The 14,869-nt window shown below is 42.7% G+C and overlaps 1 protein-coding gene across 5 annotated transcripts in view; it reads left to right on the forward strand.

Moving 5' to 3' along the window:
* Positions 1–14,869, forward strand: part of LOC126191653 (inositol-trisphosphate 3-kinase homolog) — a 524,458-nt gene that overhangs the window by 462,169 nt on the left and 47,420 nt on the right. The window contains exon 1 of one of the 5 annotated variants that reach the window (XM_049932547.1): positions 12,374–12,422. The exons of the other annotated variants lie outside the window; for them this stretch is intronic. Coding sequence (XP_049788504.1) covers positions 12,381–12,422 — 42 coding nt within the window. The 5' untranslated portion in view covers positions 12,374–12,380. Of the gene's footprint in view, positions 1–12,373; positions 12,423–14,869 lie in introns of those variants that run through there. 5 annotated transcript variants of the gene reach the window in all.

The following is a 14,869-nucleotide window of genomic DNA, read 5'->3' on the forward strand; positions in this document are numbered from 1 at the left end:
AAGGAAAACTTGAGTCTCATCACAAATAGGTACCCTACTCATACAATTATAGTTGACAGTTACTTCAATCTACCTTCCGCATGTTGACAAAAATACAAAATGGCTCTGAGCACTATGGGACTTAACATCTATGGTCATCAGTCCCCTAGAACTTAGAACTGCTTAAACCTAACTAACCTAAGGATATCACACAACACCCAGTCATCACGAGGCAGAGAAAATCCCTGACACCGCCGGGAATCGAACCCTGGCGCGGGAAGCGAGAACGCTACCGCACGACCACGAGCTGCGGACCGACAAAAATACATTTTCATACCCTTTTGTAAATAGAAAACAACTTCCGCAATTGTTCTAAATGCTTTTTTTAAAATTATTTTTAACAATTAGTTGACGAGGCCATTCAAATTGTAAATGGTTACGCCGGCGGCGGTGGTCTCGCGGTTCTAGGCGCTCAGTCCGGAACCGCGCGACTGCTACGGTCGCAGGTTCGAATACTGCCTCGGGCATTGATGTGTGTGATGTCCTTAGGTTAGTTAGGTTTAAGTAGTTCTAAGTTCTAGGGGACTGATGACCACAGATGTTAAGTCCCATAGTGCTCAGAGCCATTTGAACCATTTGTAAATGGTTACGAAAGCACACTTGAATTCTTAGCCACAAATAATCCTGAGCATCACGACGGATACAGGAATTAGCGAACACGCAGTCGTAGCGAGGCTCACTTCCGTAACAAAAAAATTCACCAAAACTAAACGCGAAATATATCTATTTATAAAAGCAGCTAAACATTCGGGTGACGTCTTTCCAAGAGGTAGTCTCCAATCCTTCCAAACTATGAAAATTAAGACCATATGTGGCTTAAGTTCAAAGAAATAGTATCAACAGCACTCGAGATATTCATACCAAATAAATTAATAAGAGGCGGAACTGATCCCCCATGGTACACAAAACACGACAGAAAGCTGTTGCAGGAGCACCGCAAAATCTCCAAGATTGGTAAAGTTTTACTGAGGCTCGAAATTTGGTGCGGATTTCAATGCGAGGTGCATTTAATAGTTTCCACAACGAAACTCGCTCTAGAAATGTGGCGGAAAATCTGAAGTCCCATTTTAAGTAAACCAGCGGAAAGGCTCAGTAAGTACCTTTACAGCGCGACAACGACGGTAATGTTACTGACGACAGAGCCACTAAAGTGGAGTTAGTAAATGCATTTTCCGAAATTCCTTCACCAAAGAAGACGAAGTAAATATTCCAGAATTCGAAATGAGAACAGCTGGAAACATAATTTAGGAGTAGATATCCCTGGTGTTGCAAAGCAACTGAAATTACACTGTCAGTGACAGAGGAAATGATCAAATATCTTTTCAAAAAGTCTGTAATGTATAAGAAAAGTAGGTCTAATACATTTGATTCTGATGTTCTTTAGTAACAATTAATTTTCAGTAGTAAGCTCCTTACTTTTCTGACCTGTTTAAAGATAATCAACAATTTAGTAAGAAATTTTAATCTTTAAAGGACTATATTTAAATGTACTTAAGTAGATTTACATCTACTATAAATGTTTGCAGCTAATCTTAAATAAAAAATATTTGAGGTGCCAAAATTGTCAACCTTAGGATCATATCAGTTTTGGGATATCAATTTTAGGTTCAATTTAAAGGTTAAGTTCCCATTTTCTTTCACAAAAGCGTATACTATCAGTTTAACAAACCATGATATTTTAGGTGATAGTTGCGATTGTGAAGCTTCAGAAAATTATTTTAGAACTCACAATTATTTAGTAGTATGGCCATAATATTGGAAGGTAGAAAAAAGTTATTTTAACGTGACAACAATAGGGATACTTTTGTGAGGCTTGAAACACTTTTTAATTTTTACATTAAAGGCTGATTCGCATCACACTTTGCACAGGCTTTGGACCGTGAAAATGATAAATGACCCACTACCATTCTGGCGTGTGTAAAATCAGCCTAAACACGCTGAACTAATGTACACTCTATTTACAATTAGAACTTAATATTAGCTCCGATAATGCTGCTTCAATGTTTTAATAATTTTATCTTAGTAATCTGCGAGGACTCAGTGGTCTTCATAGCTTTTAACACATTTTTAACGTATTTTAGTCCAGTTTCTGAATATGGGCAATGGCTTTTAAGCAAGGCCTAATGTTGCCAGTCTCTTCATAATTCTTTACGATTCTCTCTATCCTGTCGTCCAGCTCCAAGTACTTCTTCTTCCTCTTTTTACCTTCAAGATTTATTTCCAATTTCATGTACATGCAGTTTGTGAGCTATGCTTCCTTTTTCAAGCACTCCACCAAATAGTTGATTCTAGGGTGAGGGTTTCCAATAATACTATTTGTTTTGTTTTGCCACCCTTCAACAGCATTCGTCGTTCGGTGCCTTTTTCCGTAACAGTCCCACATTTCTATTGCGATATCCTCATTCTCTAGCCAGTTATCCACAAAGTAGTCAAGAAAATGAGAGAACCTTCCGTTATCAGGAGCTTCTGCATGAACCTCAATCCATCCATTGCTTACGTCCTCCGGTTTTACAACTGCCAGCGCTGCACACACGCTGACGTGAAGTCTTAAATCCTCGTTCTAGCGGTACTCCTCAGTTAGACCGAGAACTTTAATTCTTCTCCATAAATTCTTCTTCATATGGAAATAGAATCCATATATTTCAGTTGTGGGAAAAACTTGACGAATGGTCGATATCGCAGCTGCCTCAAAGTCCACCTTTACTTGTTTAGGACACCATTCAGACACTGCCTGTTTTATCAGACGAAACAGACGAACATATGTGTCTTCCTTCTTATTAGGGAGCAGTGCAAATACAATAGGAAGAATGTTTGTTTCTTTAATCGGACCTCCTAAGTCTACATGTATGGTGAAGGTCTGTACAAACTGCTTGCTGCATCTCTTAAATGTTCCATCCATAAAAAAAATGGGCACATGTTTTTAAAATTTCTTTTCCTTTGCTTCCACTAAAAATCATTATTCTCGCCTCTAATCGATCGCCTTCCAGAAGAAAACTACTGCCATCTCCCATTTTTAATAGATCTTCATGAAGATCAATTTTATAAGAGTTCTTAAAAAAAGGCTGTTGTTGGTTCCCCCGCTCTTGACTCCGTCGACGACGCGTGGTTCTCTTCATGGATTCTGAATTAGGCATCACTGTAACAAAGTCACAAACTGTATTATGTAGATTTCCCATTTCATCCGCGTAGATCTCCGATAACTGTGTAGTTTCTTCTCGAGACCTTCTCTCCGCCCTTTCCACTTGCTTTCTCACTTTCAGAGCTGCATCGTCAGGTGGTCCACAGAGATGTTCTAATACGCTCAACACTTCTGCGTTCCTCGAAAGCAGCTTTCCCTTGCAATGATCCGCTTTTCGGGGTAAACACATCCATGTAACAACACCTTCTTTAGATTCCCTCTGTTTAAGATACGCGTAACCTTTGTAATGAGCAGGAGGCCTGCCCTTGTTTGTTGTAATATCTTCCATACTGATGTCACGTTCGGAACTTCGAAAGAAAACTGGGCGGCCGGGTGAGGAGGGGGAGGGGGGGGGGACAAGGACCCGACCCTTCGGAGCAGGTAAAACCGTGGCAAATGTCCGGTGTGGCAAATGTCCGGACACCGACGAGTGTAACCCCAAATGTCTGCGTGGTAGAGTAATTACGGTGTACGCGTACGTGGAGACAGTGTTTGCGCAGCAATCGCCGGCGTAGTGTAACTGAGGCGGAATAAGGGGGACCAGCACGCATTCGCCGAGGTAGATGGAAAACGTTTTAAAAACCATCCACAGACTGGCCGGTACACCGGACCTCAACACTAATCCACCGGGCGGATTTGTGCCAGGGACCGGCACGCCTTCCCGCTCGGGAAGCAGCGCGCGGGCCGAACGCATCCTTAATTGACTAGTATAGTTAAATGTTTCGCGACGACATAGGCAACTCGCTCAGTGCGTGTACCCATAATCTAGGATTAGGGTCATTTTTACTATATAAGAAGTGTGGGCGGTCTCTCTCTCTCTCTCTCTCTCTCTCTCTCTCTCTCTCTCTCTCTGTGTGTGTGTGTGTGTGTGTGTGTGTGTGTGTGTGTGTGTGTGTGTGTGTGGTTTTCCTGGAGCTGATGTGTTTGTGGGAAGTACGAGCTTAGTGGTCGCGAACGACGTCAATCGTCGAGTCAGTGAGGAAATACCTTGTATCCGCATACACGGTCGCCAGTTTCCGCAGCGACTGAGTGCCGTAGCTGTGTTAGAAGCAGTGGCAGCGTGGCGAACATGTGTCTTCCGTTTCCCGCTTGAAGCTGACAAGCGAGGCGGGAGCGGCTCCGCCGTGGCCGAGTTCCGGATGGGGCGGTCGCTGGGAGAAGGGGCCAGGTGTGCTCCTTGGCACAGCCCAGCGCCTCGCGTCGCTGCGCATCCGGCACCTTGGAATTCGGCTTGCGGACGCTTATCACGCACCGGTCACGGCCGCGGCGCCTTGCCTCTCGTTCTTATTGCTTTCCTTTGTTTGTTCGTAACAGCTGCCCGTGTTGCACGGACGAGGAAACGGCCTCCCTGCCGACTGGGACACTGGCGCCGAGAGCACGTTATTTCGCCTCCCGATTTTGTCCTAAATATCTATGTTGCGAGTTTAACCCTAGCAATACCGAAGCATTTTCCGTAGCCCGCATTACCGGGAGGGAGTTGGAGGAGGGTACTTTATGCCCAGCCTAAAAATGTTAAAAAAAGAAAACTCATGGTTGTTGTAAACATATATTGACAACATACATTTTAAAGAAGTACTGAGACGTCCGAAGGGCCCATAACCTGAAAATATATTTTACCACACTCACTGCATTTATGTCCAACACAACAAATTTAGAAAGGAAAATTTCGTTTATTGTAGTTGATTTAGACTTTGATGTGTTGGTGAGATCCTGAAAGTGAAAATATTGAATAACGTTCGTAGTGGAAAGTGAAATCAACTACTCAGACTTAAGTTATTCGGTTCGGTGTAATTGAAACGTCAGACTTTTAGAATATCCAGTTACCAACAAGATAACACTATTTCCTAAAGCCGGGCATAAGTAAGCACCCCCGCCTTGGTATTATGAAGATTAAACATCGACCATCGATGTTTCGCCAGTGCAACGGTTGTAGGAGTAGAAATAGTTTCTGGGAGAAAAAGTCGTGTTTTCGTCTCCTGTATCGTGTTTTGGTATCACAAAAGAAAATCAACTGGAAAGACTGACAGACAGCTTGGGTTGGTTACGGCTGTGAAAAGGATAATGATCTGCCTTCAGAAAGCCAGCCGGTGTGGCCGTGGGGTTCTAGGCGCTACAGCCTGGAGCCGCGCGATCGCTACGGTCGCAGGTTCGAATCCTGCCTCGGGCATGGATGTGTGTGATGTCCTTAGGTTAGTTAGGTTTAAGTAGTTCTAAGTTCTAGGGGACTGATGACCATAGATGTTAAGTCCCATAGTGCTCAGAGCCATTTGAACCATTTTTTTTTTTTTTTTTTTTTTTGTAGCTGCTAACACCACAGTATCGTGTAAACTGTGTGGAATCACAACGAAATCGTAGGTAAAGGGAAGGCAGGCTTCGATTTATTAGTAAGAAGGTAGCACTAAAAAAAAGAAAAATATTTGTCAACGAAAGAGACAGTACAGAGGACACTTGTATAGCTCTGCTCCTATATCGGTAGAAGTCGGAAGTCTCCGGGCTGTAAACATTTCTTTTTGGATGCAGCCAACTACAGTATGAGGTAATAATTATTGTCCGCTGTGGTAGTGTTCTGTACTTCACTGTATTTCGTATTGTTTCTCTTCCTTCCGATAACTCTGCGTAAGTGTTACAGTTACGATCTCAACTAAACATGTTAATATACAAGACGATTTCAGTTTCGATTACGAACAACATATAAACAGTTTTTACATCCGTGCGTGATTATTGCTTCTCCGGAAGCGTGAAGCACAGGTCGAGAGGTCTACATTGCAGTAGGCAGGCAGGGCTTCTCTCCGCTCCACCCCCCCCCCCCCCGTCCTCACGCCTACCACACCAACCCTACACAGATAATCATACTGCCTATGTGGGGGTGGCTCCGCTCCCCGGAAGCCCTTCTCGTAATTGACTAACTTACAGTTAACACACGGTAAGTGGAATTCAGCATTCTCTATGACTGAAAGATTTTTGCAGCTGCGTCGAGTGGTTTATATAATTAATTGCCCTGCTAGTGCACCACCTATGCTAATAACCGTCTGCGAAAAGTGCGTTGGGCAGTAAAGTAATGCCAACAACTGCCCGCCCGGCTAGCCGCGCGCTCTAACGCGCTGCTTCCCGAGCGGGAAGGCGTGCCGGTCCCCGGCACAAATCCGCCCGGCGGATTAGTGTCGAGGCCCGGTGTGCCGGCCAGCCTGGGGATGGTTTTTAAGACGGTTTTGTACCTACCTCGGGGAATGCGGGCTGGTTCCTCTTATTCTGCTACAGTTACAGACTATGTTGGCGATTGCTGTAAACGCTGTCTCCACCTACGCGTCACCGTAATTGCTCTACCACGCAAACATTCGGGGTTACACTCGTCTGGTATGAGACGTTCCCTTGGGGGTGAGGGGGGGGGGGGTGTCCACTGGGGTCCGAACCGTACAATAACCGTGGGTTCGGTGTGAGGTGGTTGCACTGCTATGGCCTGTTGTGGGGTTGTGAACCACTGAGGGCTAATACGGGCCAAAGCCTAAACGTCGTTTCTAGGTCCCCAGTGTTATACACACAATGCCGACAACTGGTAGAACGAATGTCAAAGTATCTTCCATGCAACCAATGCCAGTTGTTGGAGAGAACCTGAGGAGGAGTAGCATCACAACGGAAGTAAAAAAAGTGCTTACTACCAACTGAACGATTAACATATTAATTAGCTATATCGTCGTCGTCTTGATTTAGCACGTTGGAAGGCAATCAAAACCATCAAGGATTTGCCTGAGTAGTTGAAACGACTGTCAGTAATATTAGCAAAACGTTGACACAGCAGAGGAAAACAGAGAAACCAAATTTGACTTATACGGTGAACATTATAAAATAGCGCGAGAAAAGAATAATTTACAAAATGGAACAATTCAGTTATCCACAAGAACGCGTTGTAAACCTTAAACAAGTTACATTAGAAGTATGGAATCACATCATCGATACTACCTATCTAAAGCTACAAAAAATTACGATGGAGTATTTGAGTTGTACAGCCATATCGTCAGCTTCTGAAATACTGTTTTCAATAACAGGGTATGCTTCTTTTCAACAACGTAGTAGGCTGAGCAGGAAACTTTTCTCAGAAATGTTTGTATACATAAGAGGCGTGAAAGGTGTAATGTTAATTACTGCTTTGTTTATTAATTAGTAAACATGGTAATGAATGCAACCTCTCACAGTCAACACACAAACGCCGAAATAGCGGTACGTCTTGAGATAATTGTTCGCGGAATATAATATCAACTAAAATCACGTAACGGTGTAAAGGCATCTGGACCAGACATGATACCTATGAGGCACTACATAAATTGTGAGAAATAACTTGTTCGTTGCAACTTGTTGCACCAGTTTGTCGTAGGTCGTTAGAACAACGAAAGGTATCAGACAATTGGAATAAAAACGTAGATCATTTATGTTTTCTAGAAGAATCGTGGGACAAGTGTGCATAATTATAGACTTATGTAGTTGACGTCAGTAGTAGAGTTATGGCAGTTGTTTTATGCACATGGATTATGACGAAATCTCGTCTACAAAACTCAACGTTGGGTCTCATAAGCAGGGCTCTTGAGGAATGCGTAGCGTCGTATACAAAGGCGACAAGGTTGATGTGGTTGGTTATTTGGCTGGTTAGTTTATTCATTCGTTGGTCGTTTTATAGTACTGTGTGATTTTATTACAACAGTAAAACCTAACACGTGGCGTATAAATGCCTCGTTAATTCAAAGACTATTACAATATGTATTCACATCTTATCACGAGTTATTGCACCACTCTCCCTGATTAAATAGTTTATGACAGCGCCATGAATTGTTATCCTTGACTATATAATGGAATAACGGTTTAAAAGAACTAATTAAATCTAAACCAGACTTGATGGACGATTGAGAAATACACATTTCAATAGTTCTTACCTGTAGAGTCATCTATAAGGGAAGCAAGACGGTAACTGGCAGATATTTGCATAAAGTCAAATTCTTATTTAATATATGTAGATCTAGACAGCAACATAAATTCGAATGTCACATTTTCTTGCAATAATGACATCAATAGCATGTCAGGTGCCTTAAGACATTCTGCTGATAAGAGACTTGAGTATTAGGGATGACGCTGTCACAGATTTCCGAAAAAATAAAAGTATCTTTTGTGCAGTTCATTCACATTAGCTTCGACAAATGGGTACCACACCTCTTGCTACCAGCATTTCTTACCAACCAAACACTTATGACTATAGGCTTTCTTTCTTCATATTCACAGTTATATGCTACACATCAAATAGGTCTTGCGAATAAGGCTGACGTGAACGGCTTCCGAGAAGATTGACAGAACCTGTTAAACCGCAGCGTTCCATCGTCATCGTGAAGGCATTCAAAGACTGTAAAACTAGTCCCACCTCCCATTACATTTTACATAGCACATCACGAACTTGGTGCTCTCTAACGCTTCATCATTCCGTACATACCCGACACGGCAACCTTTGCTGCATTAGCACAGTGCTACAACTCTGCACTAGACTCGTGAGTAACTGAACTATAGCGAAAAAGCTGCATCTCGCCCAACATGAGTTACCACTTATCTGCCCTTGATATTTCGTGGGGGAAAACCACCGCCTTGGCTGTCCTGGCGAAAAAACACTAGATTCTGGTTTTCAGTTGAGCTTTTTGTGGCATCTCGAACAAGTTTGTCTGTGTGTAGTTCCCTCTTCCAGCTCTAAAGAGAGCAGCTGCAGTGCTCGAGAAGCAGCAGACCGTGCCAGCTAGGGACGTGTCTGTCCTCGGCCAGTACGGAACTCACTTCGTCCAAGCAGATGTGCTCTGCCCTGGCATCTCTGAAAAACAATGGCTACCCTTCTCAGATAGTGCGTTTCGTCACGATGAGACCCACGCAAGGCCGTCTCGCTATGGAGACTCTTATTACATAGCCACGGTACTTGTTTTTGACATTCTTCGATCCTTATTTCGACTCTTGTTTATATCACCAGCGTTGAGTGTGAACGGAATGAAACTTTATCTATAGCTGCGTGCTGACATATATACTCTATTTAGGTCTCACCTTATAATGCCGATAATCCTCTGATGCAGTTAATGTTATGGCCACGGTGATGTGGGACGTGCAGATAATATGATCCCTGTGTTCAGGCGTACCCGTTGCTATCTCATTTCTGGACAGCTATTTACATCTATACTGTGCGAAACATTATAAAGTACATGAAGAGAGTACCTTCTGTACAAAATATTAGTTTCTTTCCATTCCAGTCACGGGTTAAATGTAGGAAGAACGATTGCGTGCGTAACTTTTGTGCATGCTATTTTTAATCCAACATCAGCTTCACGATCTTTTTTTGGGAGGGGGGAGCTAAAAAACCATTTATTCCCCCCCCCCCCTTTTGAGAACCGATTCTTTGCTGCACAAGTGTCCTCTGTACTGTCTCTTTCGTTGAAAAATATTGTTTTGCTACCTTCTTACCAATAAATCGAAGCCTGCCTTCGCTTTACCTATGATTTCGTTGTGATTCCGCACAGTTTACACGATACTGTGGTGTTAGCAGCTACATAGTTTCATTAATGAATCTGATGTATAGAACAGTTCACATTTCGTTTCCTTTGTTTTTCATCTGTACCCGGACGGAATGATCTTTCCATTCCCACGGGCCCATTAGAGTATTCAAAACAAAGCTATAACAATTTACATCGACTTTTTGTAGGGGCATTGTTCACTCACGGCGGTTTAAAAAAAATCCTCTATCCGTACATTCAAACTGTAGTAAAACTGAACCCCAAGTAACCCCAAATTTGTCACCTTGCTGTCGGTCTCATCAGCTATCCTACGAACATAATTATTATAAACCAACCGGAGATTGGATGTTCCAGTAACAGCAAATTATTCCCAAATAGCCTTACTTAAGTTTCTGTGTTACATTGGCGAAAACCAGATGGCAGTGTGCGTCTGAAGATTTTGCTAGAATGACCTGGATTTACAGGGGAAATTACAACATGTGTGCTGCATCATCAGAAATGCGTCGTCCATTTCATGACCTGATGTGCCATTTATCGCGAAATATAACGTCAGACACCTTTTCCAAATAGTGGCGGCCCTGGGAGAAATTTTATTCTGGAGAAAGGTTAGCCACAACCAATGGATTGTGTTCCTCGAAGCTGATACTCTCCTTTCGTATCAAACTGTGTATAAAACGCATCAAAATCTGAATCAGGATGTTCAGCACGATATTCCAGAAATCGATTCCTTCTTTCTCCTTTGGTCCCATCTCTCGGTGATAGCATCGAGGGAACTGCTAGGAAATGCTTAGTTGAAAAGCGCAGTGAATTTATTTTCCCTCTAGCAGCTTATGCTAAATTCTTGAACAGTTACAGAATTATTATTTCTTACCATTCCTTCTTTTCCCATTACATTTGTCCGTAGATACCTCAGTCAAATATAAACGAGGTCGTTTTTCCCTTATTTTTGATAGCATGTTATTCCTCAACGCTTGTTTATGTGGAACTGAGTGGTTACCAGACTGCGTTAGCGTCACGCTATTGTTTCGTTGGAGAGTTGCTTGCCAGCTATCTTGATGTGACGCAGAAGTTCACGTGCCTGCTGAATAGCGTGTTATTATTCCGTTCTACGGCCACGAAGGTGTTGAAAATATCAACAAGCTTAGAACGGTGTAAAAGACTTCCCGAGTCACGAAGCGCAACACTGGATGGCGAACCAGTAATGAAGCAACTCCATTAAAGAGCATTTAGTTAGCTACGATAGTTAAGGTGCTCATTTTTAGGGTGGCAGGGCGGTGATTTATCCCCATTGGTGTTGCCTCCTTAGATTTTTGCAGGAACACATCAACGTAGTACACTTTACTGCCGCACGCACCTGGGAATTATTGCACAGACGTACTGCTTGAACAAAAAGAATCATAATATTTGTGTGTGTAGCTTCTGATTAGTTCACGATGTATAAGCACACACTACTGTAATAATGTGAAGTAAATTGAAAGAATAAACACACTGGACATATTCTGGAAATTTTAAGTCGCGAAGAGGTTCAGTTAAATGATATTTCATTAATGAGTTACCAAATTTTATGATTACGTTGAGTTATAATAACGTTAAAATGCATCGCGTTTCAAGTGGGCTCCCTTCGTCTTCAACCGTACAACATGCAGTAGTAGTTCGTTTCTAGTAATTAAGCTTGACGTGCCCTACGTTCCTGCACAGTAATATATAGCTTGGGGAGAGGGCGGGGATAGTTTGTTAATTATATCTGGGATGTTTTGCTAGTATACCTACCATAAGCATCCACATATATAATTCGCGAAGGAAAAATAAAAATACAAATGATTTGGTACCAATGTCGAGGAAGTGTGATAGTCCTAAACGCACCACTTCACGAAGCAATGATATTTAGTACTCAGGGTAGGTTTGACGCTGCTACATGATTTCCGCTGCTACCGAAACCGAATTAGGCCTATCGTGCGCTTTATCAGAGGGCAGCGCCAATTTATTTTGCCACCTGTAGCGGCTTACTGTGGTACTGTGGCTCGGGAGTTTCAATGTGTACCAAGACTGCAGACATGTCACCTGCCAACAGACAATAAGTTAATCACGTAACGTTATTTTTTCGAGGTGATAATTTATGACTAGCCCTCAGATTTGCTTCAGTCCCTCCCTGCGATAAACATTGTTTCGATATCTTATACCGTTTATTAACTATTAAATGCATACATGTCACGTGAGGCACAATTTTTGAGTGGCTGTCATAGGTGGACATGCAGCCAACTATTGAGCTGACCTCCAGTTTTCTAAAAGTCGTCGTATCGATTGTGTGTCAAGTGAATTTATCACCGTTGTCTCTTCTTTTATGTGGCAAGGAGTAATAAGCGTATATTGTGCTCATTTAATCGCACAGTGAAGAGACATGGACTAGCTGGCGAGACGACAGAATTAGCGAGTGGTTTGATCGTTTTGGAATGAGCACCGTGTAATTAGGAGTGAAATCCGCGCCGGCCAACGCGTCCGATGCATCCAGGCTGGGGCCCGCTAATGAGAGATTTCCCGTTTCGCAAGGAAGACACAGCTGATTGAGACAATTGCGCTCGCGAAACTGGTGCCAGCCAGCCAGCAAGCAAGACGCATTTGAATGGTGGATGCGCCGAGCGATGGTCGCCCGCTGCTCCAGGCTCCGCCGCTGCGCGTCCCTGGTGAGTACACTGTCCAGCACCGTGCCTGGATGGCTACCTGGAGTCCGTCTGCGCTTTACGGTAAAACTGCCGTCTGGACGGTCGAGCGTTCGTCTGGAGCCGTAGTACCGTATAAAATGTTCTGCGCACCGTGGCTAACCAGAGAAACAAATACTCAACGTGTCTCCGAATTTACTCACATTGGGCGCGATTGCAGTACACAGTTATATGTAACAAATTCTCTTCTGCTACTGTGCACACGTCAAGCGTTGGAGAGAAATAGAGATTCAGAGTTTTATGAATCTCTTGAATTGCGTACGACAGCACCAGCCGTCCATCAGTGACGTTAGGGCAACCGGTTAAGGCAGTAGACGTCTGTCGATATTAAGCCCATTTTCTTTTCTAGTTTTCCTCCAAACACCTGTATCGCTGCAAGGCATCAAGGTCCTTTCTGAAAGAAATAATAATAATAAATAATAATGGCAGATTCGAGGCGAAGCGTAATCGACTTGTGATCAGGATGATTATCTGTATACCAATACTCTTTATCACGTATGTACATTATTTGAAATAGAAGTACCTTGGTATGACATCATTGCGATATGTGCATGAATTATCAATAAGTAAATGTTCTTTTCATCACGATTCCTTGTTATAGCTTTATTGCAACTCACCATGAATGTACCACTATGATTATCACTATTATTATTGTTAGTTTCTGGAGAAACAAGATTTGTTGTAGTGGTTCAAATGTTGGTGGAAGATTAGAAACAAAATGACGTGAGTCGAACGCAGTACGGGAAGATTTACAGTCTGCCGCCTTAGTGTGAGAAATCTGCTGGTCTGCGCCTTCCCCCCCCCCCCCCCCCTCTGGCTTTTGGATATACCAATAGAGCCACTGTTTAGCGCTACTCTATGCGCCCGCAGTTGCACACTAAGAACGCTGGTTAGCTTACCAGTCGGTGCCGTAGTACTAGTATTAGCAATGTGTCGTGCGCACGCCTGCTGCATTGCAAACTTTCTCAAACGATTTAACGCTTCTCTGTAGCGCTCATAGTTCTGCGATGTTTCAGAATTACACAATCCACAACACGAAATTCAAGTTGTTTCCAAAGCAAAAAAACTCGCTATGCGTTTACATTTCACGCGCTTTAGGTCATACATTGCTGCGTATAAAAGCCAGCTAACATGCTGACTTTTTCTTTAGGAAGAGGTCTGTGTCGATCTCCAGAAGATGGTTTTTATGTAGCGCGCGAACAATACGGCGACAGTGAATCACTCATAACAACCCTCATATTTTATAAATAGTTGAAGACATCGAAACAAGTTTTTTTGCAAATGGTGCCGGTTGCGCTAACCAACGCTGCTGCTCGACGACTCGTGCAAGTCTTGGGTGGTACTCGAAACGCTCGTAAAACTTGGACCTCGATTTCTCGAAAATGTTTGGGGAGAGGATAACGCCAGAGCAGCATTTGTCACATCTATGGATGTAGTGCGAATAAGCGAAAATACATCGAAATCGCTTACCCGTTGGGTATATACTTCCTCCATAAGTAAAGCTGACCTTAACCCAACGGATGGTTTGATCAAAGCAGTTTGTTTACTAAGCATGGTTCTGTTGGAGGTGGTATACCTTCCTCCGACCTTTGGACTGACTTACCAAACCATTTACAGGGGGGCATTCACCTTAAAGGGGACTCCGAGTTGCGATGCAGCTTGGCATTTCACTTGCGTATATCACTGCCAGAGGCAAAAGAAGTGAAAAATGCAAGGGAAATTCCTATGACGTGCTGAGAATCGAACTCCAAACCTTCGGATTTGCAATATGGAACTTATCAGCCGAGGTACCGAACCACACCACAGTATGGATAACGGAACAAAATTGCTTTATTGCTTTCACTTGTGCCTCAGTTTCTTTAACGATAATGTCAGTACTTGCGTTTTGGGACATTCATGCTACAGCAATTGTTGCAGGTCTTTTTTGGTATGTTTTAATAAAGATGCATATCTCTAATGATGCAAAAAATTGTCTTGAGTGCTGTTAATTGTTTTCTATGCAGTTTGTATAATCACTTAACATTCAGTTTTTATGACAACGCATACTTTCCAGCTCGAAATTATTTTTGGTGTGTAAGACGTTTTTGCAATCGAAGGAGTGAGATAGAAAAAACATTAATTCTCGTGGTGAGTTTATGTAAAACTGTGCTTAAGCTGCTCGTTTTTACTATACCATAAGTGAGTCACAACTAAAAGTCCACTTTCGTGTTATGAGGAAGCTTAGGGTGCGAAGTTAAACACAAAAATGCTTTGACGTTTATCTTAGGCGAAATTTTACGTATTGGATTTGCTCCATACTGAGATTAATTCAAAATGATGAAGATAATGTGCTTATTTAGAGGAATTTAGCGTATATCAGATCATTAAAATGTTTTTTTACGTTTTTCATAATGTGATATAATTTGAAGCAT

This window comes from Schistocerca nitens, chromosome 1, assembly GCF_023898315.1.
Source record: "Schistocerca nitens isolate TAMUIC-IGC-003100 chromosome 1, iqSchNite1.1, whole genome shotgun sequence".
In the NCBI taxonomy this organism is placed as follows: Eukaryota; Metazoa; Arthropoda; class Insecta; order Orthoptera; family Acrididae; genus Schistocerca; species Schistocerca nitens.